General features: G+C 45.6%; 1 protein-coding gene across 2 annotated transcripts in view; it reads left to right on the top strand.

Moving 5' to 3' along the window:
- The window catches only part of bcl11bb (BCL11 transcription factor B b), a 42216-nt gene extending 15261 nt beyond the window's left edge, over positions 1 to 26955 (top strand). For both annotated transcript variants that reach the window (XM_061704025.1, XM_061704026.1), the window contains one exon: positions 22015 to 26955. In XM_061704025.1, coding sequence (XP_061560009.1) covers positions 22015 to 24080 — 2066 coding nt within the window. In that variant the 3' untranslated portion in view covers positions 24081 to 26955. The remainder of the gene's footprint in view (positions 1 to 22014) is intronic.
- Positions 26956 to 27403: the final 448 nt, after the last annotated feature.

The following is a 27403-nucleotide window of genomic DNA, read 5'->3' as shown; positions in this document are numbered from 1 at the left end:
GAAGACATTTTTCATTTGAGGGACATTTTGACCGATGCACATGAGAGAAAACATGCATGAGCACCTTCCCCCCCACACACAGATACTTTTCTTTCTTTGTTCCTGTGGCATAACTGTTGCTCGAAGACATTTTTGCCACTTTTAGGTGGCGTGGATGTATGTGTGTGCGTGTGTGTGTGTGTGCGCACACCTGCCATTGTCTTCCTATGCTCACATGACACAGGCCTTGTGGTCATTTTGAATTTGAGAGACATTCCGACGTGTTGAAATCAGAAAACGAACGAGGACGTTCCGCTTTTGCGGGGACCGTTTGGACTGGTGCGCATCAGAAAACTGCTACGATAAACTCCTTTTTAAAAAAAAATAAATAAATAAAATGTGTGTGCGTGTCACCTGTCTGTGAAAGATAGCTGTGTTTAAAAGAATCCTTCTTATTTTGACTGTGGCCTTCAGGAAGGATTAATGTAGCCAAAGATGATTTCATTAGCCAGACTTGAGTGTGTGTGTGTGTGTGTGTGTGTGTGTATTCTGTCACACGCACACACACACACACACCGAGGCCTGCGGGAGGTCTTGAGCTGAAACCAATCGTAAAGGGTGAGGAAGAAGGTGATAAGTAGGACACCCTCGCCTCCCACGCTTTAAATGAATCATCATTTAATATGGACTGTTTAATCGATGAAAATTCATCTTTGTGCGCGCCGAGGAGGGGAGGGGATTAATAATCTGCTATCGGGAGGGGAGATTTTTTTGTGGGGGCACAGTCACGTCGGTGATGGCCATCAGGGCGGGGATTGCGTCTACGGGAGGTTCGATAATTTGCCATTTCCACGTCGGAAACAATTAGCACAGACGCGATGTCACACTCGTTACAGAACGAGGGCGCTTAAAATGTGCTCTCATCAAATGAGTCACGCGCGGCAGACATTTTGAATGTTTACCGCAAATGCGAGCACACGAGAGATTTCATTCGATTAAATACGTAATAATCTCTTCAATCAACGTACTGTATTTCATTCTCATAAATGAATATTTTTCCAAACATTATATATATATTCATTTCAAATTGAATAGAAATTTGATTGTATTTAATCGAATGGCAAATACATTGATTTCAATTAGAATCCCTCCAACGGGAAACTTCAAGTCAAAGCGACCCCCAAAATATGACTGTCAAATTCATAAAGCTTCATACACGACGTCTTAGAGGTCACGGAAGGTCACGAAAAAAATACAAGCAGACGCCACCGTCAGTGTTCTTCTTCTTCTTCGTCTTTTTTTTTTGCAATTATTTTCCATTTGGTGTGACACGTGGCAAAAAGCGCCGATGTATTTTTCTTCAGGTTTGCACAAAACGGCTTCCTGTGAAAGATGGCCAGCACGCTTTTAGACGACGCATCCGTGCGCGCGCGTGTGTTTGTGTGTGTGCGTGCGACAAACTCTTTTTTATGTTTATTTCATAAACAGCGTGTGACAGCCCCACAATGGCCGAAAAAAAAAAAAAAAATGAACTGGCTCGTTCCCCGAAATCGTTTAAAGAGCAACTTTTTCGGCATTCCGAATCCATAAATGAAATCAACGCGGCTCATAATGTTGGAAACAGAAATCAGTGTGACGCAAAGTCAAATGACAACAATACGCATTGTTCAATGAACAGCTCTCTAACAGTGTCAATCAAAAATGAGCATTATTATAATCATTTCTGTATTGTACAATCTCCAAGTACTTCTGAATCTGCATGAAACTTTTCTTCGAGCGTTTGTGTGGCGTTGACTGTTGGGCAGGGTAGAAGGGCGGCGCATTCAAAATTGCGCGGAGGACCCCGTTGTTTGCTGGCGTACGGGACGAGGTGCGCCAACTCTGTGCGGACGTGGCAAGGGGTGCGCCTCTTAAAAAGGAAATTGTGGATCTGCGCGACAGTCGTTTATTGTTAATTGTCACCGCCTTCGATCCCTGAGAAAGTCTCGGATCTGCATTCAAGTTTTTTTTGCAATGGAGGAAATGGGGGTGCGCCAACGCCATCAGGGGTGTAAGAAGAGGGTGCGTGGCTTAACACCTTTAGGAAGACTGCTTTCATGTTCTCTCTCAGCTCCCGAAGAAATTCTGGAGGTGCACGAAACTTTGTTTTTCGAGGGTGTGCTGGCTGAGACGGGGGCTCTATCGGAATGTTGAAGGTGGTGCGCGGCTTGAAGTGCTCAAGAATTAGTTATCAAAAAGTGCGGCAAAGAGTGCCTTAGATCACTTAAATGTCTCTATTAGCCGAAAATGTTTTTTTTGTGTTTTTTTTTTTGAGGAGCATGTCTGCCAATTTTGGCGCCAATGGAGAACAGATTCCCATTGACGAACATTAAACACACTGTACAGTCGGGCTGCAGCTAACCATTATGATAATAATTGATTCATCTGTCAATTATTTTGTCGATTAATTGATTGGATCGGATGAAAAAAATAATTTCCATCCCTTTATTCCAAAACAGGACACTGTATCAAATCGACGGTGCAGAGAATGCACAAACATAAATTGCTTATGATTCAGCGCCTTTTTTTCCCCTGTAACGTCAGAAAATCTGCAAAAAAAGATAATCGGTTTGCTTTCATGGAGGACTACAGAAATCGGAAAATATTTACCGCTGAGAGCCTCAAATGAAAGGATTTGTACAATTTGAAGTTAAACGAGGTCTCCAAACGATTAATCGATAATCCAAAATTGCCGATTAATTTGACACTGGAGAACAATTTTAAATATTTTCTGCTGAGTTAGATTTTTATGATGAGTAAAACTCAAATTGGCATACTGATTCGTTTTTTTTTTGCACGTCAACTTTTTTCTCCACAGCTTAGCGTCCAGATAAGCAAAAGTCCACCGATTAGCTGTAGTAAGACTTGCCATCTGACTACGATTGGCCTCATCTACAGCTGCGTGTCAACTTGTTTGTGCGGTCGCAATTGAGACAGTGCGGTGAGAGGTGTGTGCGGCTCCTAATTGGTCAGTACTATCAAAATCTGCAAACAGAAAGCTAGCATAGTAGGAATTAAGAGGATTTGTGCTGGCTTTTCTCTTAACCTTGTAACCATGGGCAGACCGTTGCAAGTTCTATTTCATTTTATGCTGTTTTTTTTTTTTTTTTTTTTTAGTTTTCAAAGCTTGTAACTATTCCATCTGAGTGTTTTATTTAGTGTATATATTTCCTTTGTTCCACTTGGTTCAAACACTTGACGTTACAGAGAAAAACGGAGGTCATTTGTTGTTCAAAACAGCTGTCAGACCTAACTCAACAAACACCGTGTTCCCCCGGTGTCATCGATGAGTTTTCGATTAATCACTGCACCTCCGTTGTGCAGTGTATTATAGTTATATAGTGACGTAATTCGTTACACTGCATTTGCACAATGGTGAATAAAAGGTTCAAAGCGGGCTCAAAGCAGGCGCAGCGATCGGGCACAATATCCCTCACTAACTTTTGAAACGACAATGAGAGGAATGAGCTGGGCTTTCTTATTCGTTGGTCATTTGGGGCAGAACGTTGAAAAGATGGACTCAAAGTAGGGCAAACTTTGGGAACACAGAGGTCATCAAAAAAACGTGTGGGTGGTGGTATGCACGGTGAGCAGAGAGCGAAGATAGGCTGTTTTTCTTTTATCAGATAAACATGGACCGATGAATTTGCGTGATGAAGGGAGGGCCGATGAACTTTTAAGCGGGGGGGAGTCCACTTCACAGTTGCGGCTGTTCAAACATTGAAGTCAAGTGTTGGCATCTCACGCGACAAATTCGGCCGGTCGGCTGAGGTTGACAGCGTCGGCGGCAAACGCGCTAACCTTTGGCCCTTGCCGTCTTTTTTCCACCTGCTTTTTACAACATCCTGTCTGGTGCGGGCTGGCGATGCTCTGCTAATATTATGTGTTTGTAAAGAATGAAGCGTGTCAGGATGTTAGCGGAGGAGCGAGCTAAGACGAGCCCGGCCCGGCTTTGAACCTCTTACCAGGACGGCCGCCGGCGCTCCCCCTCGGAATACTTTGAGGCGCGCCGTCACGTCGTGACAAGCGCGCGCAAACACACACACACACACACACACACACACACACACATACACACACACACACGTAGTGTAAAAGAGATCACGGTGAATATTTCATGAAGACGCGGCGGTGACAGCGACATCCGCAAACATCTCTCTTTCCGCCTTTTCGTCCACTTGACGTCGGCGGGCTGTCAAGTTTTTTCCGGTTTTGGAACGGAGGCGGAGCGGTAGTGGGGAGGCGGGCTGGGGCGACCCAATTACGTTGCCCGTACTGTTGGGCCCATCTGCGCCAATGTTGTATCAATAACAATTAGTGTTAGGCATGACTAACTAACCCATCGCTGTGGATACATCCCAGACGCATAGAGATGTATCTTGTTTCTGTTTTTTTTCTCAATAAAGTTTTACTCCCTTCACATTGGCATAAAGGAGGTCCACAGTTTGATTCCCCCTGGTTGCGTCGTCTAGCATGCTGCTGGTAGATGAGGAAGCGGAACGCGGTTGAGGTCGCTACTGAGCGTCGCTGGGGTTTTCGGGGCTGCCGAAATTCGACCAAATAAAATCTCAGAATCGCCGCCCGTGCATCATGGTGGAATGTAAACAAACAAGTCCAGTTTCGTAACAACCCCTAGTTTGTCCGCTGGCGAGGAACCTCCCTATTAAGTCCTTTCTCTCACTTCACTTCATCTCATCCGTCCGAATGACCGCACTATGAGATGTGAAAGCAAAGCATCACTACTCGATCAAAATATGATTGATATTTGATCCAAAGTCGTAAAGTACGGCACTACACGACGGGATAGCCAGGTATCAAAACCAAAGCGTTACATGACTGCACTAGGAGAGGTCCTATCACAGTAACAATATGTAATCAACAGTTCTAAATTACTGTACTATGAGATGCGATATCACAGAATGAATATTTTATTAAGAGTGCAAAATTACCAAACTATAAAATGCAATATCACGGTATTGACATTTCATCACGAATGCTGAATGAAATATGATATCAAAGTAGCGATACACTGTGTGATAAAAATATTATTTACTGTACAATGAGATGTGATATCGCAGTATCAATATTTGATCAGCAGTGCAACTTTACTGTGCTAAGACATATGATATCAAAGTACTGTATCAATATTTGATTCAAATATTTTTGCTATTTGATCCCAAGTGCTAAATCACTCCAGCAGGAGACATAATATCATGTCGTCCAAATTGGATCAAAAGTTCAAAATGACTGCACTGCGAGATATGATATCACATCATTGATAAGGGGCCCTAATTCATATTGGATTGCGTGTTAAAATAAGCCGAAAGTCAAAAATGACTTTCGGCCAAAGAGGTCAAATGTTGACTGTGATTCCCCTCGCCCCTTTCCTTCTTTCCTTCTTTCCTTCTTTCTTTCTTTCTTTGTTTTTTGTGTGTGTGTGTGTGTGTGTGCGTGTGCCCCACCACCCGGTGCTCCTTTAATCACCTGGCTTGCTCTCATTTGCATATTAAATAGGCTTTAATCACGAAAAGCAATCAGTCTTTTTGCATATTCATACCTTCCCCTGCGCGCCGGCTTCCTTGTCTCGCTCCACTGCCGAGCGGCCTCGCAATCACAAGGTGGCCGCACGCACGCACGCACACACGCACACACTTCCAAATAACTTCACATGCTACTTATGTATTATCTCGATGAGCGAGAGCGAGCGAGGGAAGCAAGGGGGTGTTAGATTAGAAAAAAAAAAAAAAGATGGCGAGACTGATCCCTGATTTGAGCGGCGAATATTTGTACGGAGGCTCAAGGAAAAGCTCATTTGCATAATGACTTTGTAGTTTTGCATTAATCACATTTGCATATGAAATGCGTTAATTACTCCCGATGATTTTTTACCCTTCACCCCCTCCCCGGAAAAAAAATAAAAAATAAAAAAAACTTCATTTTGATGTCCAAGCTCACGGGTTGGGAATCGGGGTGAACATGGTGCCACTTGTGTGTCTGTGTGTGTGTGTGTGTGTGTGTTTAGTGTGCGCTGTGTGTTTACGAAATCAAGTGTTTTGAAAGCATGCCAGCGCATCCATCTTACGTCTGCTGCAAGGCATGTGTGTGTCTATTTTGGTTTTCTCTCTCAGTGTGTGCGTGTGTGCGTGTGTGTGTGTGTGTCAGTCAGTGGGGAGCGCAGAGAGTACGCTGCTCCCATTTTAAGCATTTTTTTTTCCACAAGTAACACCAACTTGTTTATGATTCCGACCTCCCTCTAATGCCTTTTTTGTAGCTACAAATGTGGAGGACTTTGTGTGTGTGTGTGTGTGTGTGTGTGTGTGTCCCGTGCTGTCAAGCGGCAGATTAAATAAGAAAAACATGTTCAATCGGAATGCATGCATTACATATGGGGCGCGCGCGTGATTCGGGGATGTTTTGACCTCCTTGAGGACGACGTGGCGCACGCGTAAACAGGAAGTAAACACCACTAAGGCCGCACACGCGCAAACTCGGACGACAACATGGGAATCGTGTCAAAGTTGGCCTGGATATCGTTTTCGAGGTTCGATTTAACAGGGCCGGCGATCGGGAGCGACGAGGACGTATTAGGGCCACGCGTAAAATAACAACAACCGTACAAGAATATAGTCGGATATGATCATCAAAAACTGAACACTTGAGAAAGATAGTGATTACGTCGAGGACAATTTTGTAATATCACGTCAATAAAGTACAGCGGACCCCCACTATTCCACAAAATATTGATTGATACTCCCTTAGAATTGCCATGAAAAACAAAAATAATTGCAAAAGAAACGTGAATAAGCGGGGGATCGCCTCAGAAGCGGGGGTTTCAGCAAATAACCTAATGTTTTGAAAAATAAAATCCAAATCCAAAAAGGTGAATTTTCCAAGTTGTAATATTATGAGAGAAAAAAAATGTAATTTTATGTTAAAAAAAAAAAGTCGTAAAATTCAGTGTCTCTGTTTAGGAGCGTGGGAATTTTGACATTCAGTAAACACTGGCTGGCCACTGAGTCAGTCATACGTTTTGGAGAATTCAACTGATAAAAAAAAGATTTCATTTCCCCAAATTAAAGTTGTAATTTTACGAGATTCTTTTTTTTTTTTCTTTTGAAGAAAGTTGTAATTTGAGGAGAATTTTACAAGATGAAGTCGTAATTCAAATTCGCAGTCGTCAGCTCTCGCGTGAGGCCCCAAAATGGCAGCGGTCCGACCCTCAGACGAGACCACCCTCGGGGGACGTCTGCTTCGTGTGTGTGTGTGTGTGTGTGTGTGTGTGTGTGTGGTCACGTCGGTCTACGAGGCGTGAACCCTCGTTTATCGCGGCTGACACGTTGCACACCCACCCGCTACAGGTGAAATTCCGCCATCTAGAAAAACCATATAAAAACATCTTAAATAGTTTTACCCCAATTTGAGCTCCCGTGCGCTTTAAACACATTTCAACTTATGAAGACACACTTTTTTTTTTAAGCGCCTGTTCTCACTCTCTCGCTGTAACGAAGAGGGAGATTGTTGTATAACATCACTTTGAAGAAACTGGAAAAAGACTCCGTCGCTTGCACAGTTCTCCAAATAAGAGGCAAGGTGTGCTTACTTCAAGCTGTTTATTATTCACTCCCAGTTAAAGTCTACTGTAAAACCGACACGTAGAACAAAAGAGAATTGAGCATTGTAAAATTTCGTCGAACGTAAGTCCACTAGCGTAACGCCAATCTACAATGTGAAATGCCATAGACGGGCAAACAGAAATTAGCATAGATGTTACGGTAATTATAAACCTTCAAAAAAAAATGCTTCTTTAACAAACTAACACATGAAACAAAAACGAATCAAACATTGTCGATTTAAACAAAATGTTCTACCCAAGAATGGCATTTCACTAGCTTAATGCTAACATATGACGCGAAACACCATAGATGGGTGAATGGAAATGAGCACATACTGTATGTGAGGGGGGATTAGAAACATTCAAACAGCTGCCACATGAATACACACACAGAGCAGCAACCCATACAAACGGAACATACAACAAAACTCGCATTCTCTCCGCTCTGTGGGGGACAACGACCCGTCTGTACTCTTCTTCCTGCTTTCAATTACGCTGCATGTCATCCAGTACGGCTCAGGGCTGCCGGACGCGTTGCGGCACAATGCGGTACTACACGGAACTCGGAATTTGGACTGCAAATACCCATAAAAATCATTGTGCTAAAAAAATCTGTGAGACAACAGGGGCGCGAACAATGAACCGCGATATAAACGGTACATTAACGCATTGTGGAAAAATGCACGCTGGAATACGCTGACAAGACACACGCACGCACGCACGCACAAACACACACACACACACAAGTTAAGGAGTCCCACATGAAGGCATCAAACGCAGCACAAGCAGCTTTATGGCACTCATATGGCAGCAGATTTGATATTTTCCTACAACAGCGGGGAAATAAAAGTGGCCACTAATTTGGAGTGTGAGCGCCACCGCTAACTTGCAGCATGTGCCGCGCGCTCCAGATGTGTGCGTGCGCTCTCTGCTCCAAAAAAAAAAAAAAAAAAAGTCTTTTTTACTGGATTTAAGTGAAGCAAATTAGCTGAATATTACACCCCAAAAAAAAACGTAGGATTATTACGCTTTTTCAAATGATTATTTTGACAAGAAAAAAAATACAATAGTCGCAATTCTCAAAAGAATTTAAAAAGATCAAGTTGTGATAGGAGAGCATTTCATGCAGATGAAGTCATTTTAGGCTGGACTGAAGAACGGTTACATGAAAAAAATATTTTACGAAAAAGGTTTTCTATGTCCATAACTCAAGCTACAAATTTCAGAGAATTATACAAGCAAAATGCTGTAACTGTATGATAATCAAGTGGTGATATTATAGAAGAGTTTTAAGGTTTTTATTTATTTATTTTGCTTAAAAAAAAAAAGTACGATTCAAAGCTGTAATCTGTAATTTTCCATAACAAGTTGTGATTTTTTTTTTTTACCACACTCAAGTTGTAACATTACAAAAAACATAATTATAGAAAAAAAATAAGATTAATTTTTATGAGAAAAAAAGTCACAAATTCAGAAGAATTTTTTCAAGATAAAGTTGTACTATTCCAAGGTTAATGTAATTTTATTAGAATAAAGTATTTAGAGAAAGTCAAAATTTTTACAGGAAAAAAGGTTTTGAAATTCCAAGAATAAAGTCAACATTTTCTAATAATGTACTTGTACTAATGATTGATAATGTACTAATTGATTTTTAATCAAGCAAAAAAAATAATACAAATCTGCAAAAAAAGTATTTAAAAATCCAACAACAACAATATTTCATCTTTCCGGAAACAATTTTAATACAATTTAAAGTTGTAATATTCCGAGAATAATAATGGAACATTTGGAGAGAAAAAAGTCTGGGATTTTTCTGCATGATGTGCAGAAAAAAAAAAAAAAAAAAAATCATCATGCAGAAAAACCCCCAACGCCACCAACTACCATCATACCCTCCCCCCCCCCCCCTCCCCCCCCCTTCCCCCGCAACTCCCCTCCCTACATCCACTTACTCGCCTCGTGCAATTACGGTGATGCAAAAACGCAAGATGACGGTAAATGCGCAAATATCAGAGTGGGGGAAATCCCGGTTCTGATATTTGGCTCAGCGCACGTGCGAATGTAAAGCAAGGTGGGCGAAGTCAAAGTCTTGTAAATTTGACACGGCGCAGAGAAGGGTGTCAATTTTGAATGATTTACATATCTAAAATCAGGCCATTCTATCCGCACGCTGTGGGCGTGTCCGCTCAACTGTCAATCAAATACCATTGCTACAACCTGGAAAAAGGGACGCTACTTCATCTCGTATGTAGTAAGTTTAAGCAGCAAAAATATATCCACTTAAAACCTGGAATATATCCCACTGGGTAGTCACGGGTCTCTTCCACGTCGCAACAACGAGGCGCTCTAAAGCAGCCATGCCAACCCGCAGAGTGGCTGTCAGGGCAAACGAAGACGCTCAAGTTCTTCTATAGTGGGGGAAGAGCGACTCATGCTGGACTCCAAAGTGCATCACATGGCGCTGTTTTTGCCACGTCTCCCCCCCCCCCCCAAAAAAAACCCCAAATATATAAAAAATAAATAAATCAGGACAACTGAAATGACCAAAAAAAGTATTTCTCCACAACTAAGTACTACATAGTCCTCAGTCTTTGTACGTTTAGAGCAATTACATTCCAACATGTATAATACATTTAGAAATCAATCTCTTAATTCACTTTACAGGGTCTTTAAGTCAATGATGACCTACAGCGACACCGTTAAACCTCCACAGTCCAAATGCTCCTAAAATTAGACTTTTAATGGACCCAGTAGACCGTGGACCTCTGCCAAGACACACACACACACACACACACACACACACACACACACACACACACACACACACCCTACATACTGTACGCCTGGATTTTTTTTATTGTTTTAATATCAAACCACAGTAATTTTGCATGGTTATTAATTAAGTTAATTGTTGATTGGATGCATTTTAATTGTAGTTCATGACATTTTGACAAGAAAAATGAATATTTCTAAGAATATACGAAGGGAGAATTTTACAGGAGAAATAGATATATACTGTATATTAGATATACTGATTAAAATTAAGTTATTGAAAAATCATGCCTTTGCCTCATATTACAAGTTTTTATTTGCAATGATGCCAACATTATCTTTTCAAATGATCCTGAATTGGGACAGAATATATATATATATAAATAAAAGAAAAGAAAACAAAGTCATATTCTTTACTAAGGGGGTAATATTTTGGGGAAATAGTTGCAATATCAAGGTCAACAATTTACGAAGATTAAACATATATTTTTAATATTTAGAAGGATTAATTTTTTTTATGGGGAATAAAGTTGCACCATTTGGAGGAAAAAAGTTCTAATTTAATGAAAAAGCAATAAAAAAAAGGGAAAGAAAGAAGTGCATATTAAATTGACTTATTTGAGAATAAAAAGCAGCAGCTCCTTTTTTTTTGTTGTGGCTTCGAGCGCTGCTAAAATTTATGAGGGCGGGCAGAAATGATTAGGCATATCTGGGAAATATTAAAGCCCTAAAACTATTTGCGTGTTTTCTATATTTTCCTCCGGGGTAAGGGAGGTGGGGGGGTAAAAGGACTTTGGGTGGAGGTTATTTAAATAAATAAAAGGATTATGAGGACAATTTGACTGCTGGCTTTCTTTATTCATTAGAAATGTAAATCTGTTTTTTATTAGCCAGCTCTATGACTTAACGGTGGAACAACACAACATGTGTCGTGTCATGCCACGTCCTGCCTGCCTAACCTAACTTGTCAAACTTTTTCACATTGAAGAGGAAAAAAAACAAAAACATCCCCACTTTTTTTTTTTTTTTTTTTCTCCCTTGCTGTCTTTTCCAAAACGAAATAAAGTCGAGATGCTATCAGGCCGATCTGTGCCAGTGGAGCTTGTCTGGGCCCGCGGTCTGGCGGGGGCAAGGCCGGCCCCCGACCATCACCGCCCCTCGTTCATATATGTATGCGTACATGCCTCTGTGTGTGTGTGTGTGTCCTAAAGGCAACGACGACATGAAAGCAGCTTTCTTTTAACCATCAGCTATGCAGGAGCCGTGCCAACAGCAGGAAATGTATCAGCGCGATAACGGCCGCAAAGACAGAGAGATAATGAGAACCAATTGAGAGCGAGAGAGAGGCCACAGAAAAGTCTCCAGGGAGGCCCCGAGGCCAAACGAAGATCCGTCAAAGACACACGCGCGCACGTGAGGAAAACTACGCGGCGGGTGTGTCCACGCCGAGGGACGAGCACGTCTCCATTGGCGGCACGGAGACAATTGGGCGCACGTCAGAAGGTTCAGGGAGCCGCGGCGTGAAAAGCCCAAGGACGCGCGATAAAAGACGCCGGCGGCCCACGGCAAAGTCAATGTCGCCGAAGAAGCGACCATAACAGGCGCTTCGACCTGATGATCGCGCCGAGTGGCGTTTTTGGTGACATGGATACGGGGGAGCGCAGCGCTCATAACACTGAAATCATCTCTCGCCATTGAAATGAATGGAAGTGCACTTCATCGCTTCCAGCTCGCTTCCGCCCCCAAAAATGGTTATGGTGTCTATTTTAATGACAGAAAAACAGCACTACATAATATTGCATTTTATAGAAAAACAAAAAAAAACCAGTGATGACATCATTAAATCCAATTCAAAATAATCCAAACATTTTTGTCACACTGCATCAATTGGGTGGCATTGCGCTCCACTTTCTTCGATGCTTCGATCACGTTGTTGTATGGGTACACCAGCATTAGTGATATCTTGACGTTATAATACGGTATCGATACAACAGTATCAGATATCGCAATCAGAATGTTTCATATCATTATCTGTTACGATGCAGTATCGGCACAACAGCATCAAATATCAACACGGTGACGTATCGTGATGTGATGTTACGGTATCAATACACCAGTGATGTGATATATCATAATCCGGTGCAAAACATTATCCAATTTTTTATGGAACGTTATCTGTATCAACACTGCAGAATATCCATAGGGTGGTTTATCGCTATCTGCGAAGATAAACACGATCAAATATCAATATCATGTATCAAAAGCGTTATCTGTTGCCTTGTAGTATTGATACACAAGCCTGAAATATGAAAAACATGTGCTACATCGTACAGTCTGGGTATCGTATTATAAGTTACCCACCTCTTAAAAACGCCCGTAGGGGGAGCTCTGCAGCGAAAATGAAATGTCGAATGCTTTGATTTGAACCGCAAGTGACATCATTTCTTCATGGACAAAATAAGACTGAAGTCATAAGTGAAGCAGACGTGCTTCGGGATATTGGTTGTAACAATCATCAATTGATTAGCAGAGACATTTGACAACAGTCCGCTAATCAATGGCGCAAACATTTGGGCGGCGGCAATTTGACGACATGCCGGAGCGGAGCGCGCCGCGCCGCAATCACCGACACATTGTTTTTAGCATTAGCGCACTCACGCTAATTAGCGCACGAGCAAATCGGCATCTCGACTGATACGCTTTAACCCAAAAACTGGGCGGACTGTGTTCAGGGATGCGTTCGTGGCATTCAGGGACCCGTACACTTCCTTCCAGGGGCTCGCGAGTGTCCGAGTCAGCCGGGCAACATGAGGAGTTTGCGAAGACGCTCGAACGGGCCTGGGGGATGTGTGAAAGAACAAAAGGAAACTAGCTTTGTTATTCCTAAGAAGGGACATTGCGCTGCATGTTTCTCCCGTTTCCCCAGAAGAGGTAGGTGTGGGCGCGTTTGTTAGGAAGCCAAACATCTAACCACCCGCGTAGAGCGGCATCGGCACGTCCGAGTCAATCAGGGCGACGGAACGGCGGCGAACGGGACGCTGACGGCGCGGACAAAGCGGGCGTCCCTCAGGGGCTCGGCTCCAGCTCATTTGTTTGTTTCCTCAAAGCTGCTTTTTATCCATTGAAAGGCCCGCCGGTGACCTTTTCACGGGGAACATTCCGCTTGTTAGCCTCCCTATTATGATTAATAATGTGAGTTTTTCTGCCGTAGCCGCCGATGACGCCATTGTTTCCTTGAAACCGCCACCTGATGCGTTTAAGTGCCGGTAATTCCGCTATTAACAATAGAATGGCAGGCGGTAGCGAAAAAAGCATTTTCCTCCGGCTTCCTCGACAGACGGCGATTTTCTTTTCTTCTTCCTTTTGGGCCGGCGCCGCCCGAGCCGTCCTCTCCATTTTGTCGGTGTTGCCGCAGGAGACCCCGCCTCACTCACTTCCTGCTTCTCCGCCAATCGCAAGCCACTGTCTCAGCCAGACTTATTAGGATGGGCACCTTTCGGGAGCGGCGGAATTTCGGAACATGCAACAACACTGAGTGAAAATGTGGGCTTGAAGTGGCCATTTTAGGCTCATTTTCCAGGGGCACTTTGTGTCGGATTGCCACCGAACTTCAAATGGTGTACCCTCGACAAATGGGTGATGCCAAATTAGGATTGAGAGCACGGCAGCCAAGTTTGATGATTGGACATCAAATTAAAGTGTAAATCGCCTGCCGGGATTAGAAGATCCTGTCTCGGTCGTACTACAGCACAGCGACTCTTGTTGTGTGTGTGTGTGTGTGTGTGTGTGTTCGATGTGCAGTATTAGAAAAGCAAAAGAACGTTTCTGTTAACAAACGGGCAGAAGATGGGATTGGAGTGGCCTTGACTCCTTGTGTTTTCATGACTTTGTAATTCGATGAATGGCGGTTTTCACTCGACACTTAGCGGCGGCGGCGGCGGCGACGGCGGGGCCGCTTTGCCGCGTCCCGCTGTCACCGCCTCGACGGTCTGCGTCGCCTCCGGCACGTCGGCTCGGCAAAAAATGAAAGCGAACCAGCAGTTTAATTTCCTTTTCCGCGCGGGCGTTTTTCACTATCTACATGTGGCGCTCTCATTTCCGGTGCCTCGCAACTCCATTTGATGTTTTGCATTTTTATGCGCTTGTCAAATTTAAGATTTATTTACGTCGGACTGAATTACAATAAAACCTCTTTTTAAATGTCAAACCTTTACAATTTTGATGGCTGAAATGATCCTAATTTTGTGGAATTAATATTACAAGAAAGAAAAGGAAAAAATGCAAATCAGCAGGCCAAAGCGTCGACGAACATGTTCAGCAAAAACCAGTACGGGTGTTTACAGTCGCTTACGTGGGCTTCTGCAAAATCCGCTAAAAAGACATTTATGAGCTTTAAATCTTTATTCCAGTTGAGATTTTCAACGACAGCCCATTTCGGCGGGAAACTGCTCGGGCCGTTGATTTAGCCGCCTGAGGCTTTTCTAACAAACTGCGTTTTGCGTTTGAAAATCCAATCCGTTTAGGGCCCAAACTACTCCGTCTCCGTCGGTCGCTCGTAATTCCGTCGCAAATTCCTCATTTCTACTCGCAGCGACCGATGTCAACGAGCGGCGTACACGGACGCCGACACGTTAACCGGACCCGCCCGCCCGCCACGCAGCTCGGGGGGCGACCTCGCTCCGTTGGCTTTCCATCTGTCCGAGTTTCAGCCATGCACGCTTTTGCAATATTGAATATCTTCCGGTAGACTTTGAGATTTGTCATTTTCTACGACAGCCCGTTCAGGCGGCGGACTGATCGGGCCCCTTTTAGAGAGCCCATTTAGGCAGTCGACGAGTCGGGCCCACCGCTGCTCGCCCCTAATTCCTCAACTAAACCTGATTTATGGTCACCGCAATTGATGTCCCGCCATCGTCATCGTCATCCTCATTCAACAAGTGACGGACAGGAACGTTGAGGCGCTAAACGGACCCGTCGAACAGCCCGGGGAAGCTCACGCCATTGGCTTTCCACGTGTTCGCATTGTGGCTGCGCACAACCCGACGAGGCAGAAAATGGCCTGAATTCAACGTGCCACGTGGCGGGTGCGAAAGGCAAGGCAGCCGCGCTCGCACGGGGCGGCTCGAAGTCCTCTTTTTTTGCGCCGTGAGACATTTTCGTCGCTGATATTGGCCGCACACACGCGCACACACATGTATGTGGTTAGCAGACTGAAGCTGGTTCCATTTAATGTGGAGCCAGCACCACTGTGGGAGCGCCTCACCCCCTGCCTGCTACTGCCACCCTCCGTAGCCTCGCCCCGTCTCGTAGCACCTCCCCGGCCCCCCTCCCCCGTCCTCCCTCCCTTCATACCCAACATATTGCGCGGGTGACAGTCGGCCAGCCAGGCACCAAGGCGGCGGCGGCGGCGGCGGCGGCGGCGTCTTATCGCCCCGACTCGCCGTCCCCGGTTGGTCCGGCCGGCCCCCGTGGCCCCCTTGATTAGCCGCTTTCATCACAAACGAGCCATCAGAGTGGAGTGGGAGCCCGAGGAGGGAGGAGGAGCAGCAGAGGTGAAGAGGTGGGCGCGGGGGTGGGGGGGGCGAGGTGCGGAGGTTGGGACCCCCGGGGACTCGCAGATCACAGCCATGCTAATGAGGAGCTGCTTTGCCAGCAGGAGAGGTGTCAGCTAACCCCTGACAGGTGCACATCGCGTGCTCCCTCGTGTGTGCGTGCGTGCGTGCGGAGGCTGGAGATGGCGAGGGGAGGGGCCGGCGGGGACAGGTTGGCGTCCCAGCGGCCTCGCCTGCGGGCGGCTTTGTTCCGAGTGGAAATGTGTTGTGCCGCGTCGCCCTTGATGGAATGTCGGAACGGCGCTGCCGAACTGCAACCCCCCGAGAATGCCACGCACGCACACACTCCAACATCCCATTTAGTCAGCAAACTAGCAAGGCTGTTTGTGTAGGTACAAATGTTATTGCAATCTTTACGAATAAACGACATGACTTTCTTACGAGAAAAGGTTGCTCACTTCCTGTTTATTCCGGATGTATTCTTGTTCTTGCGCGCAGCAAACTATTTCTATCGTAGCTACGTAGACCGTTGTTGCATCATTTCCCGGCTCAACGCATTGCTCTTGTCCTGCTTTGGGTTTCTTTGACGACCCGCTTAGGCGGCGGTTTAGTTTGAGCCGTGCGAGTACGTCAAATGACTTTTTAGCTGGAAATGTTGCTCTCTTCCCGTTTCCGTTGCTTTTGGGCTTTCTCTGACTTCCCATTTAGGCAGCAAACCAGTCAGGCTCTTCTGTGTGTTTAGTCGCGACAGCGCTCGCAATATTACCTAAATACTCATCATTTCTTAGCTGATAACTTTGCAAACGTCCTGCTTCGCTTTTCTTTGACAGTCGGTTTAGGCAGCAAAGTCGTCTGGTAGTTTTTCCTGTTTTTGTTTTTAAAAGTAGTGACTGCTCCGCTCAGAATTTTGCTCTCCTTCTGTGTACATCCTATTTTGATTTGCTATCGACTGCCCATTTCGGTGGCAAACTTGTCTGGCAGTTGTTTTTTAATCGTAAAAAATGAATATTTACTCAAAAGTAAATGACTTCTTAGCTCATAATGTTGCGCTCCGTGTTATGTTTTCTTTCTACGATTGGCCATTCAGGCAGCAAACTGTCTTTGTAGTAACTGCGTGGGCCCTTTGCAATATTTACCTACAGAACACGGACGGATCCTCCAAAGTTCCACGTGAAGTGTAAATGTGCGATCAAGATGGTCTCCGACTCCGAGCGCTTCCATTTGGTAGCTTTTCAGTGTGGATTAGCGCGAGATTGCAACACAGGCGCGGATGGCGGGAGCGACGGCATATGTGAATTCCTAAATTAAAGACAAATCCACATGTCTGCACCATATGCGCGCTGTCTACCCCACCTCGCGACCATCGCCGCCTCCTTCTCGACGAGCTCCTCGCACCAATTTCTTCACGGTGGCCATATGCGAGCAGTCAACAGCCCATTGGCTGGCATTTTGTTTGTTCTTTAAGGCAAAAATAATGACTATAAAAAGCAATCTGGAAGGAATAAAACGTGATGTAAAGCTCAGAACTTTAATTGGCGCGGCGGTTTGAGTTAGAAAAGAAAAGGAGGAGAAAGAGAATGTTATTAGCAGCCCACCTGAACTGCGCTGGTGTACATGTGCCAGTGTTTTTAAAAGCGTCCTGCAGGGCTCCCGGCCATCGGCTTTTGTTTTGATGCAGGAAGCCCTGCACGGCCTTCCCGAGCCCTTCTCGCCACGATCTCCTTCCTCTTCCCGCCATACGCGCACACCTGGACGGCAACGCCGACGCTCGGAATAGTCGCCTACCTTCAAGCCTTGATCAAGCTCAGGTGTCCGAAGTCCGTTTGCGACCGGTTGCCCGTATTTGTTATTTTTTTTATTGGCTCACCGCATATTCTAATCGCACGATTAAACACAGGCCACATCAAAAAGTGCTGAGAAAAAGCAGAAATTTCTATGAAGATGTTACAAATAAAATGTCAAAAAATAAGTTCACACCTCTTTTCTGAATGTAAAAAAAAAGAAATGTGTCACATTTGTTTTACAAACACTTCTTGAGCTCATGTTAGTGTTGTGTATAAAAAGTGTATTTCTGAAGATATTTTTAATACAAAATATTTCTACAATTAAAGATGTTTTGGTAAATTATTATAAAATGTTATGAATGTATCCCTATTATTATTATGATTATTACTTGCATTAGCATATGCTCTAAAATTCATATCCAAAGTATTTTGTTTTCTTTATTTTTTTAATTGTTTCATATTCTTTTAATTGAATCCATTCAAAATCTTTATCTTCAAATTACCATACAATTTTATTATGACTGGCATTAGCACATGCTTGGTAAAATGTATGTTTCTATTATTTGTATTATTAACTACAATAGGAGTCTGTGTCTTTCAAGGGGCCCTAGGATGCTTCATGTTTCCATGCCTATTGGATTCTATGCCTGTCTATCTACTATTTTATCATGAGCGAATTTGTAATGGTTCGATATTTCGTTCAAAAAGCATCGCAGCGAGCGAGGTCCCAATAAGTTCCGTTTCCTGTTCGACGGAGACACACCCACTCTTGACGTTCGTGGGGATTTTGCGTGTCGTCTTAGTCGATAAATGCTAGTCTGTGGTGTGCGTGTGTACGTGTGATTGACTCCACTCACTGGTACTTGACCACGGCGGTCGCTGGGAGGCGGGGCTTAGCTTCGAATTGCCGCAAAGTGATTGTTGCTTCATTTGCTAATTTGGTGGGAATGAGGATGCCTTAAAGCCAAGTGAATGTGTGGCAATAATGTTCTTTTTTCTTTTTTTACAATTTGCTTAGACTCTCCATTTTACCACAGAATACCATTAAGGCTACAAAATAGAGCACAATAATATGCAATTCAAAATAGACTTACAGTAATTCAAGTGGAGCCAAGTTGGCCGCAACTGGGCACGTGGCTGGCATGCCACACTTTCGACTTCCTGTTTGCGCAGGAAGTGACGCAATCTCGATGGGGGAGGGGGGCGAAACAGCAACAAAAATGAATGAAATGTGTTAAATTCATACACTTCTTAGTTTCTGTCTGCACAAGAAGTGCAAGAAGTCAACATAGAAACAAACTAAAGCTTCATACCGCAACACCCTCACACACGCATTAACCACACTTACACTTAAGACACACTTTTTAAACACATTGCAAATGTATTTAACAAATACTGTACGTATTATAATGTCTGTGAACATGCATGTGCCTTTAATGGGTAAATATGCACATGCGTGTGCGTGTGTGCATGTTTGTGTGTGTCAGCGACTCCGGCTGATAGTTTTCCAAATAAGTGAGAAAGCGCGCGAGCTTGCTTCAAGCGGTTTATTTTTATTTTGTCACTCCCAGTTGACGTTTGCTGTAAAACTGACACATAAAACATAAAAGCCACCCAAAAACCACCAAAATGTTTCACCAAACCACATGAACAAAAAGTCCGCTGGCTTAATGCTAACATATAATGGGAAACGCCATCAGTGAAATGAGCATTGATGTCATTCTAAATCTTCAAAACACCCGCTACCTTAAAACAGTAACACAACCAAACAGAGCACACAACAATGCTCACAGGCAAACATTCTCTCTGTCCTGTGACAACAAATATGACTGGATTTTGTCAACTTAGTTCGGGACCTTCTCCGCCTCTCCGTCTTGCTGTTAATCTCTTCCAGTAGACCTCGGTGCCGCCCAGCGTGTCGCAACTGAAAATTCGCATTTGCCTGCACACTGTAAAACGCGACGATCGCTTAAAAATCCGCAACGTAGCAGGGGGCGCGAAAGGTGAAAGGTCATGCCTGTATCAAGGGGTAACCTGGGAAAAAAAAAATACACGAAGAAAGGTGTTTTTGTGAAGCTTCGCTGTCTATTCATACCCGCCATCCCGCCATCCCGGCCCGTTCAGGAAGTTGCTGAAATGCGTCTTTGGTGGTCATTAGGCAGCAGCCATCAGCTGTCTATTAGCCGACACGCATCCCTTAACGGCATATGGCGCGGCGGCGGGCGCAGTTATGACGGGCGCAGGGGGGGGAAGAGCTGTGGTGCTGGGATGGACGACTTGCTTATTATTATTCAAAATAAACCCAACAACAACAAATCAAGCCGTCCCTCGCTATGATTTCACGTATTGATCCTCGTTTGGTGATTAGATTATACGGCTGCCAAGTCCTCAGGGACTTGGAAATACACTCCGCGTGCGTGTGTGAGTGTGTGCCCAACCAAGTCTAGTCCTCAAAGACCCCCCCCCCCCACACCACCCTTTTTAGCCCCACCACCACCGCCTCCCTCCATCTCGCGCTTTCGTCTCCCCGTCCAAGCTGCTAAGCCGTCCAGCTTGGTGCTGCCAAGCGGTCGTGTGAAGCCAAGCCAAACTAAACACAGGCAGGCAGCCCGCCACTCGCAGACACTTACACGCACGCACACATTAGTCGCAGGAGTCAGGTCGCGTCCCACCCAGCCAAAACAGCGCAACAGATCTCCACTAATAGCGGAGAAAAAGTCACAGAATCGGAAAGTGAGCTCCTCAATTAGCCTTCGCTGACCGTAGCCCTCAGCCCTCCTCAACCGAGCCCACCCGGGAGAGTGGGCTCATCCAATCAGAGCGCTAAATTAACTTCCCGGCGCGCTAGCAGACACTGATCTGGGATCAGCCGTCAGACAGGAGCCACGGTTGTCAAACTGGCACTTAGCCGATTTGGGGTTTCGCGAGAAGCTTTAAGATCTGTGACTTGAACATGATGATTATTTTTCACTTTTACTGTGCAAAAATAATAATAATAATAATAATAATACAACGCGTGTGGATGTAAGACAGAATAGAGAGACAAACAATACAAGGCAGCAACAAGCGTGGAGACAAGACTAGATAGAGCTAGAGAAATCCCAATCAGATACAGAATTAAAGGTGTCAAAAGAAACGACAGAAAAGAAATCATGTTTTGCGAGAGCTGCGTCAGATTGGTGCAAAAAAACAAAAAGAGGGGGGAAATATAAATAACTAAATATTTTGCTAGTGCTAGTGTGAAAGGCAACGAGCGGATGCCGGATATTTCCTCTCGTGTGGCAATTTTGCAGGACCTCGTCGTGAAAGCGGCGAACTTCTTTTCAAATGCAGTTTGAATCATGAAGATCAGAAGGCGTTCCTCGGAATCTTTTTTTTTTTTTTTTTTACTGGTTCGCCCTCCCTAACACTTTGACAACATCCCCGCACTTGGAATGTCGCAGATGCCTTTCGGGGGAACCAGAGGGTCTGCGTCGACTTAGATAAATCCCAACAAAGGCCGCGGCGCCGTGACCGATCGATTCATTTGGTCTTATTAAGTCCTTCCGACGAGCAATTTGTCAACGAGGGTCGCCGCGCGTGTGTTTATGTTGCAGCCACACTAACTGCGCAAAAATGCGTTACGCAACGATCTGACCGCTTTCTTTTGTGCGTCTCGCTTTTTCTCCGATATCACCCCTCCATCTTTTCATATTAACATTGCATATTTACGCCTCCCACCATTTTGCACGCCCGCCCCCGTCCCTACCCGAGCGCCTCCGTATGGAAATGACAGAACAGAAGAGATGGATCTGTATATTAAAGCTTAGGCTGACATCAAAATTTGCATAATGTGTCGCGGCCCGAGGGCGCCACCTGCCATCTGCGTGAGCCCCAGTGCGCGCACGCGTGCACACACAAACGCGCACACGCGGGAAGAACATCACGCGGGCACACAGTCTCTGGACAAAAGTCTTTCTCTTAATGAATTGATCAGTCCGAGTTGGAGCAGAACCTCCCTACCTCGGCCAGCCTCGATTCTTCCGACTGCACAAAGCGAAGTCTACTCAGGCGAGTTTGGAAGAACAAATAATTCCCCCCAGGCAAACTCTTCCAAGTCTTCCCAGAAGAGCGGAAAGGAGGCAGGGCAAGGGCAACTCCATGTTTTTTTCTTTTCTTTGATTTTGCTTGGTTGGTGTACTGATACTTTAATCCATATTGTCTGGATTGAATCTGTACTTAATGTTGGGAATAAAAAAAATGAACTCAAAATGTCTGCGGTGTCGCCCCCCTGCAGATAAAGACGAGCCATCCAGCTACATCTGCACCAGCTGCAAGCAGACCTTCACCAGCGCCTGGTTCCTCCTCCAGCACGCCCAACACACTCATGGAATCCGTATCTACCTGGACAACCACCTGGCCAACTGCTCGCTCACCCCCCGCATGGCCCTGCCGCCCCCGCCGGGTGCCAACGCCCTACCCCGCTCGCCGCTGCCCACCTTCTTGGGCGACGCCAACAACCCCTTCCACCTCCTGCGCATGGCCGCGCCCTTGCTCAGGGAACACCCCCCGCCGCCGGGCTTCATGGAGACCCGGCTGCCGGCCACCCCGCCCTTTATGAGCCCGCCGCCCCCTCCCAGGCCCCCGCTGGAGCGGCTGGGTCCGGAGGAGATGGGGCTGCTTTCCCAGCACCCCAGTGCCTTCGAGAGGGTGATGCGCCTGACCCCGATGGAACCCCCATCCATGGACTTCTCCCGGCGTCTGAGGGAGCTGGCAGGTAACACCAACAACAACGGAGGGCCGACGCCGCCCTTGTCACCCAACCGCGTGCCACCCATGCACCGCCTGCTAAGTCCCGCCCTCTTCCAGCCGGGCTCCAAGCCGCCGGCCTTTCTCACCTACGCCCCGCAGCCGCCGACCCCGCAGGGCGCACACGGTTCCTCCAGTCCCCCTGACACCCAGGGTCAGAACCAGTCAGCGGGGAAATCCAAATCCTGCGAGTTCTGCGGCAAGATCTTCAAGTTTCAGAGCAACCTGATCGTGCACCGCCGCAGCCACACCGGAGAGAGGCCGTACAAGTGCCACCTGTGCGACCACGCCTGCTCCCAAGCCAGCAAGCTCAAGAGGCACATGAAGACACACATGCACAACAAGTCCGGCTCCATGGGCGGCTCCCCCGAGGCGGAAAACCCAGGAGATGGAGTAGAAGGCGAAGACAAGCTCAGGGAGGCCGACGGAAGAGTCATGGGGATGGACAACGAGGAGGAGGAAGAAGAGGAGGAGGAGGAAGAGGAGGAAGAAGAGGAGGAGGAGGAGCTAAGGAATGGAAGTCGGCCAGATTCCAACCTCAGCGAGGACTCCCGAGAGTTCAACCCCAACCGGGAGAACGGGCCCAGGCAGAGTCCCAAGGAGAAGCACCTGGGAGGGGAGCGGGTAGGCGAGAGCGGCGGGGTGGGCATTATGCACCCGTACAACCATCTTGACAATCACCTCAGACTGAACCCCAACAAAAGGAGCCTGGAGAGGCAGCCCAACGGGGACGGCCCCGACGGGGGGCCGGACCCGGACCGGGAGCGGCACAGCGACAGGGAGCGGGTCAGGGAGCCGGCCGAGCCGGACCCCGGGCCCTTGATGAACGGCAGGATCGGCGTATCGGAAGCGGAATCCTTCCCGGGGCTCTTCCAGCGCCGACCCACGCCCATCACCAGCCCGAGCCCGTCCAACAACAACAAGAGGATCAAGATCGAGCGGGAGCAACTGGAACTCCCGCCCGCGCTGCCGCTCATCTCGCCGGAAAACGTCTACTCCCAACTCCTTGCCGGGTACGCCGCCTCGCGCCACTTCATCCGGGAACCCTTCCTGGGCTTCACGGACTCGCGTCAGTCGCCCTTCGCCACCTCCTCGGAGCACTCCTCCTCCGAGACGGGCAGCCTGCGCTTCTCCACGCCGCCGGGGGAGCTGATGGAGGGCGGCAGCGCCTCGGGCCGAAGCGGCAGCAGCACGCCGCACCTCATGCGCGGGCCGGGGCCCGGCCGACCGCCCAGCTCCAAGGACCGCCGCAACGACACGTGCGAGTACTGCGGCAAGGTGTTCAAGAACTGCAGCAACCTGACGGTGCACCGGCGCAGCCACACGGGCGAGAGGCCCTACAAGTGCGACCTGTGCAGCTACGCCTGCGCCCAGAGCTCCAAGCTGACGCGCCACATGAAGACGCACGGCCAGTTCGGCAAGGAGGTGTACCGCTGCGACATCTGCCACATGCCCTTCAGCGTCTACAGCACGCTGGAGAAACACATGAAGAAGTGGCACGGCGAACACTTGATGGCCAGCGAGGTCAAACTGGAGCAAGCCGAGCGAAGCTAAGCGTCTCACGCGCACATAAACATACACGTACGCACACTCATCTTCCCTATTATCCGCAAAAGTTCAATGGAGGCAAATGGACTCTCGTTGCTTGTTAAAGACACTTCACCTTTCATCCAAAAAGCTTCTTCAATTGCAAACGTGAGGTGCGGAAGCTCCACTTGGCTGCGTGTTATTGCCCCGCCCACCGACTCCTCCCCTGTTACGCTGCGGGTCAAATTGCAAGTTGTTAGTAATGTTACAGTATAAAACATCATCTGCTTGGCTGAAAAAGTTGAAGTTTACATATTTGCAATGAAATGGTTCGATAATCATTGTTTTCGTGTCAGAGACTTTTGGGAGACTTACACCCGGTGTGGCGTCTCCAATTTAGGACTCCAGAAGCCTTTTGGATTAAAAAGTGAAATGTTTTCATCCAGTTGCCTCGATTTAACTTTTGTGGACCCGGATGACTGAGAATCTACACAGACATCTTTCCTATGACTACTTGGAACAAGGGGCATGGCCGGATAATCTCTCTTTACATATAAAACAAAAAAACAAAAAGAAAAAACAAGACTGATTGGTGTTTTTTTAATTTTTTTTTTATTTTATTTCCCTCGTCGCCTGAGAATATTCAAACTTTAAACCTTTGTCCGGAGCCGTTTGAGGATTTTAGGAATTCCATGGAGCCTTTCTACTGTGCAATAATTTCTGTATTTATTGGATTACTTTGTTTTGTTTTTTTTAGGTAATATTTGGCATGTGCAGACACATCTTTGTGGGGTTTTTGTTCAAATGTGCTCAAATTATGATATATATTTTTGGGGATTTCTAAAAATAATTGGAAAGATGTCACCCTTAATAACGATGATAATTCAGTTTTGTCCTCCAAGGAAGCTTATTATCACGTGAGTGAGCAAATGATGTTTTCTATATGCTAAATGCAGCAGCGGACTACAATCCAGCCCCTCCTCTCCGGTACTGCTCAATGTCCGCCTGACAATAATTGAATTTTTAAAAATGAATTTATAGAGGGGAAACGTGCGCTTAAATATAAGCAAATACAGTTGCTGTATTGCAGTCGGCCAGGACGTAAAACAAACGGGGCAAAAAAAAAAAAAAAAAGCTTGCACTTAATGCATTCGCCCGTGTAGGATCGAACCACCATATTTAATATGTCCAATTGTTAAGTTAAGACTACTTGTAATTCATGTGAGAAGGGAACAGTCCCGTTTGTGTAAATATATTCCTTTTTTATGGTTTGTTTTTTCCAAAAAAACTATATATATGCGCCCTGACTGTTTTCTGAACGAGGCGGTCTAAAAACAATCAAGAAGACCAGCTGCTTGCGTCGTCATCGCGTGTGTGTGTGTGTGTGTGTGTGTGTGTGTCTGTGTGAGTGTGTTAAAATGCGTTATTGCCTCAGGCCCCTCCCACCTACTCGTCATCAACCCTTCTGGTACATTGTAGGGCAAATTGACCCATTTTAAAGAATCGAATGTAGTTGTTTTTTTTTGCCTCAAAACATCGTCTGCTTGGTTGAAAAAGTTCATTTCGCATATTTGCAATGAAATAAATTGCAATGGAGTTCAGATTTTGTTTTGTTTCGGACACTATGTGGATATCCACACGCGCGCCGAGTCAAACTGAACCGTTTTAAATTGTGAAAGGAGTTTTTGGGGCGTGAAACTTTTTTTCTGCTTGGCTTGGTAAGTGTCATCAGTGGACAGAACGGTTCAATGCTGATATTTGCAATGAGATAGATTGTAATGGTTTTGGCGTGAAAATTGTTCAATTCATACAAATGCAATTCAACTCTTTCTGGATGAATAAATAAACCAGGTCAAATTGACCTACTTTAAATTGTTAAAAGTAGTTTTCAGGTTTGAAATCTCTTTGGCTTGGCTTAATAAGCATACATACATACAAAGATTAGCTTCACGTATTACTATTATGATTATTTATTTTTTTCTCTCCAAATGTCTCTGACACTTTTTGGATATTTACACACCTACACCAAGTCCAATTGACCCATTTTAAAGAGTGAAAATGGTTTCACGCAATACAATGATTAAACTAATTTGTTGACACTTGCACACGCCCCGGGTCAAACTGACTCAGTCCATTTTTTTGTTTTTCTTCTGTTGCTCACAAACTAATGTAATAGGAGGGTTAAAACAAACAAAACGAAAAGAAGCCATTCAGCATACAAATGAACAGGGAGGCAGCAAAATAACCACAAAATAATAAAAGATTGGATATGAGTTATGATAATGTTGAGCACATCTGGCCGCATGACCTTGAAGGAGGCAACCCCCGCACCCCCGCGCACCCCGACTCCCTGACTCGTTGTCAAAATGAAAGGCAGGAGGATGAAGATGTGTGAGCGCGATGGGCGGCGGGACCTTGACCAGGCACACAAGAGTCATTCAAATCAAATTGGAAGCATATGAAATGTGTTTTTTGGGGACGGGCGGCATCTTCTTTTTGGGAGGGAGGGCAAGACAGCGAAAGCCACATGAAAGCAGCAGACGCCATATTGCATTTGAAAACAACAACAACAACAACAACAACAAAATAAATAGATGTCCTCGGCGTCATTTGGATTCCAATAATGGGCGGCGAAATCCTTGAATTCTGATCGGGTTCTGACATGAATCCACACGATATGTTTACAAAAATATGCCATCCATGAAATGTACTTGCAAATAATAAGTATTGTTTCCTCCCTTTTTCCTTTTTGCAACACCATATGCAGTTTTGTGTTCTGGTGGAGGGATTTTAAAGTTACACAATCATGTCAGAGTGAGGTGCCATCTTGTTTTGTTTTATGGGGAGAAGAAGAAAAAAAAAATCTGAAAAAAAAAAAAAAGACGACTTGCAGGGACACTTTTACACTTAATGAGACAATTTTTGTTTTATGTGCGTGCGTGCGTCCTCATGATTGCTTGAAGGTCTTGTGATGACAAAAAAAAAAAAAAGAGAGAGAAAAAACCAACAAGAGACCCCGATTTCACTTTTCACAACTTTCACTTTGGCTCTTTGTACAAAAATACTTTTTTTCTTGTTGCTTTTTATTTCCGGTGGGAACAAGGGAGAGGGAGGGCGGGGAAGGGAGGGAGTGCATTGTTGTGAAGACAAAAAACAAAACAAGTCATCTCAGAACACCTGCTGTTTTGAGCATATATGTATTTTTGTAACGTGTTGAAAAATCAATACAAGAAAGCCAACACTTCAATAAATGTTGCAATTGCTCTATGATTGAACACGCTCTGCATTGGCTGTCATTTTCCCTTCTTTTTGTTGTTGTTGTTATGCCACCGAGATCGAGTCATCGGCAC

The sequence above is a fragment of the Phycodurus eques genome, chromosome 18 (assembly GCF_024500275.1).
Source record: "Phycodurus eques isolate BA_2022a chromosome 18, UOR_Pequ_1.1, whole genome shotgun sequence".
Lineage (NCBI taxonomy): Eukaryota > Metazoa > Chordata > Actinopteri > Syngnathiformes > Syngnathidae > Phycodurus > Phycodurus eques.
Note: the sequence above shows the minus strand (reverse complement) of the source record. Positions and strands in the feature narration are given on the sequence as shown.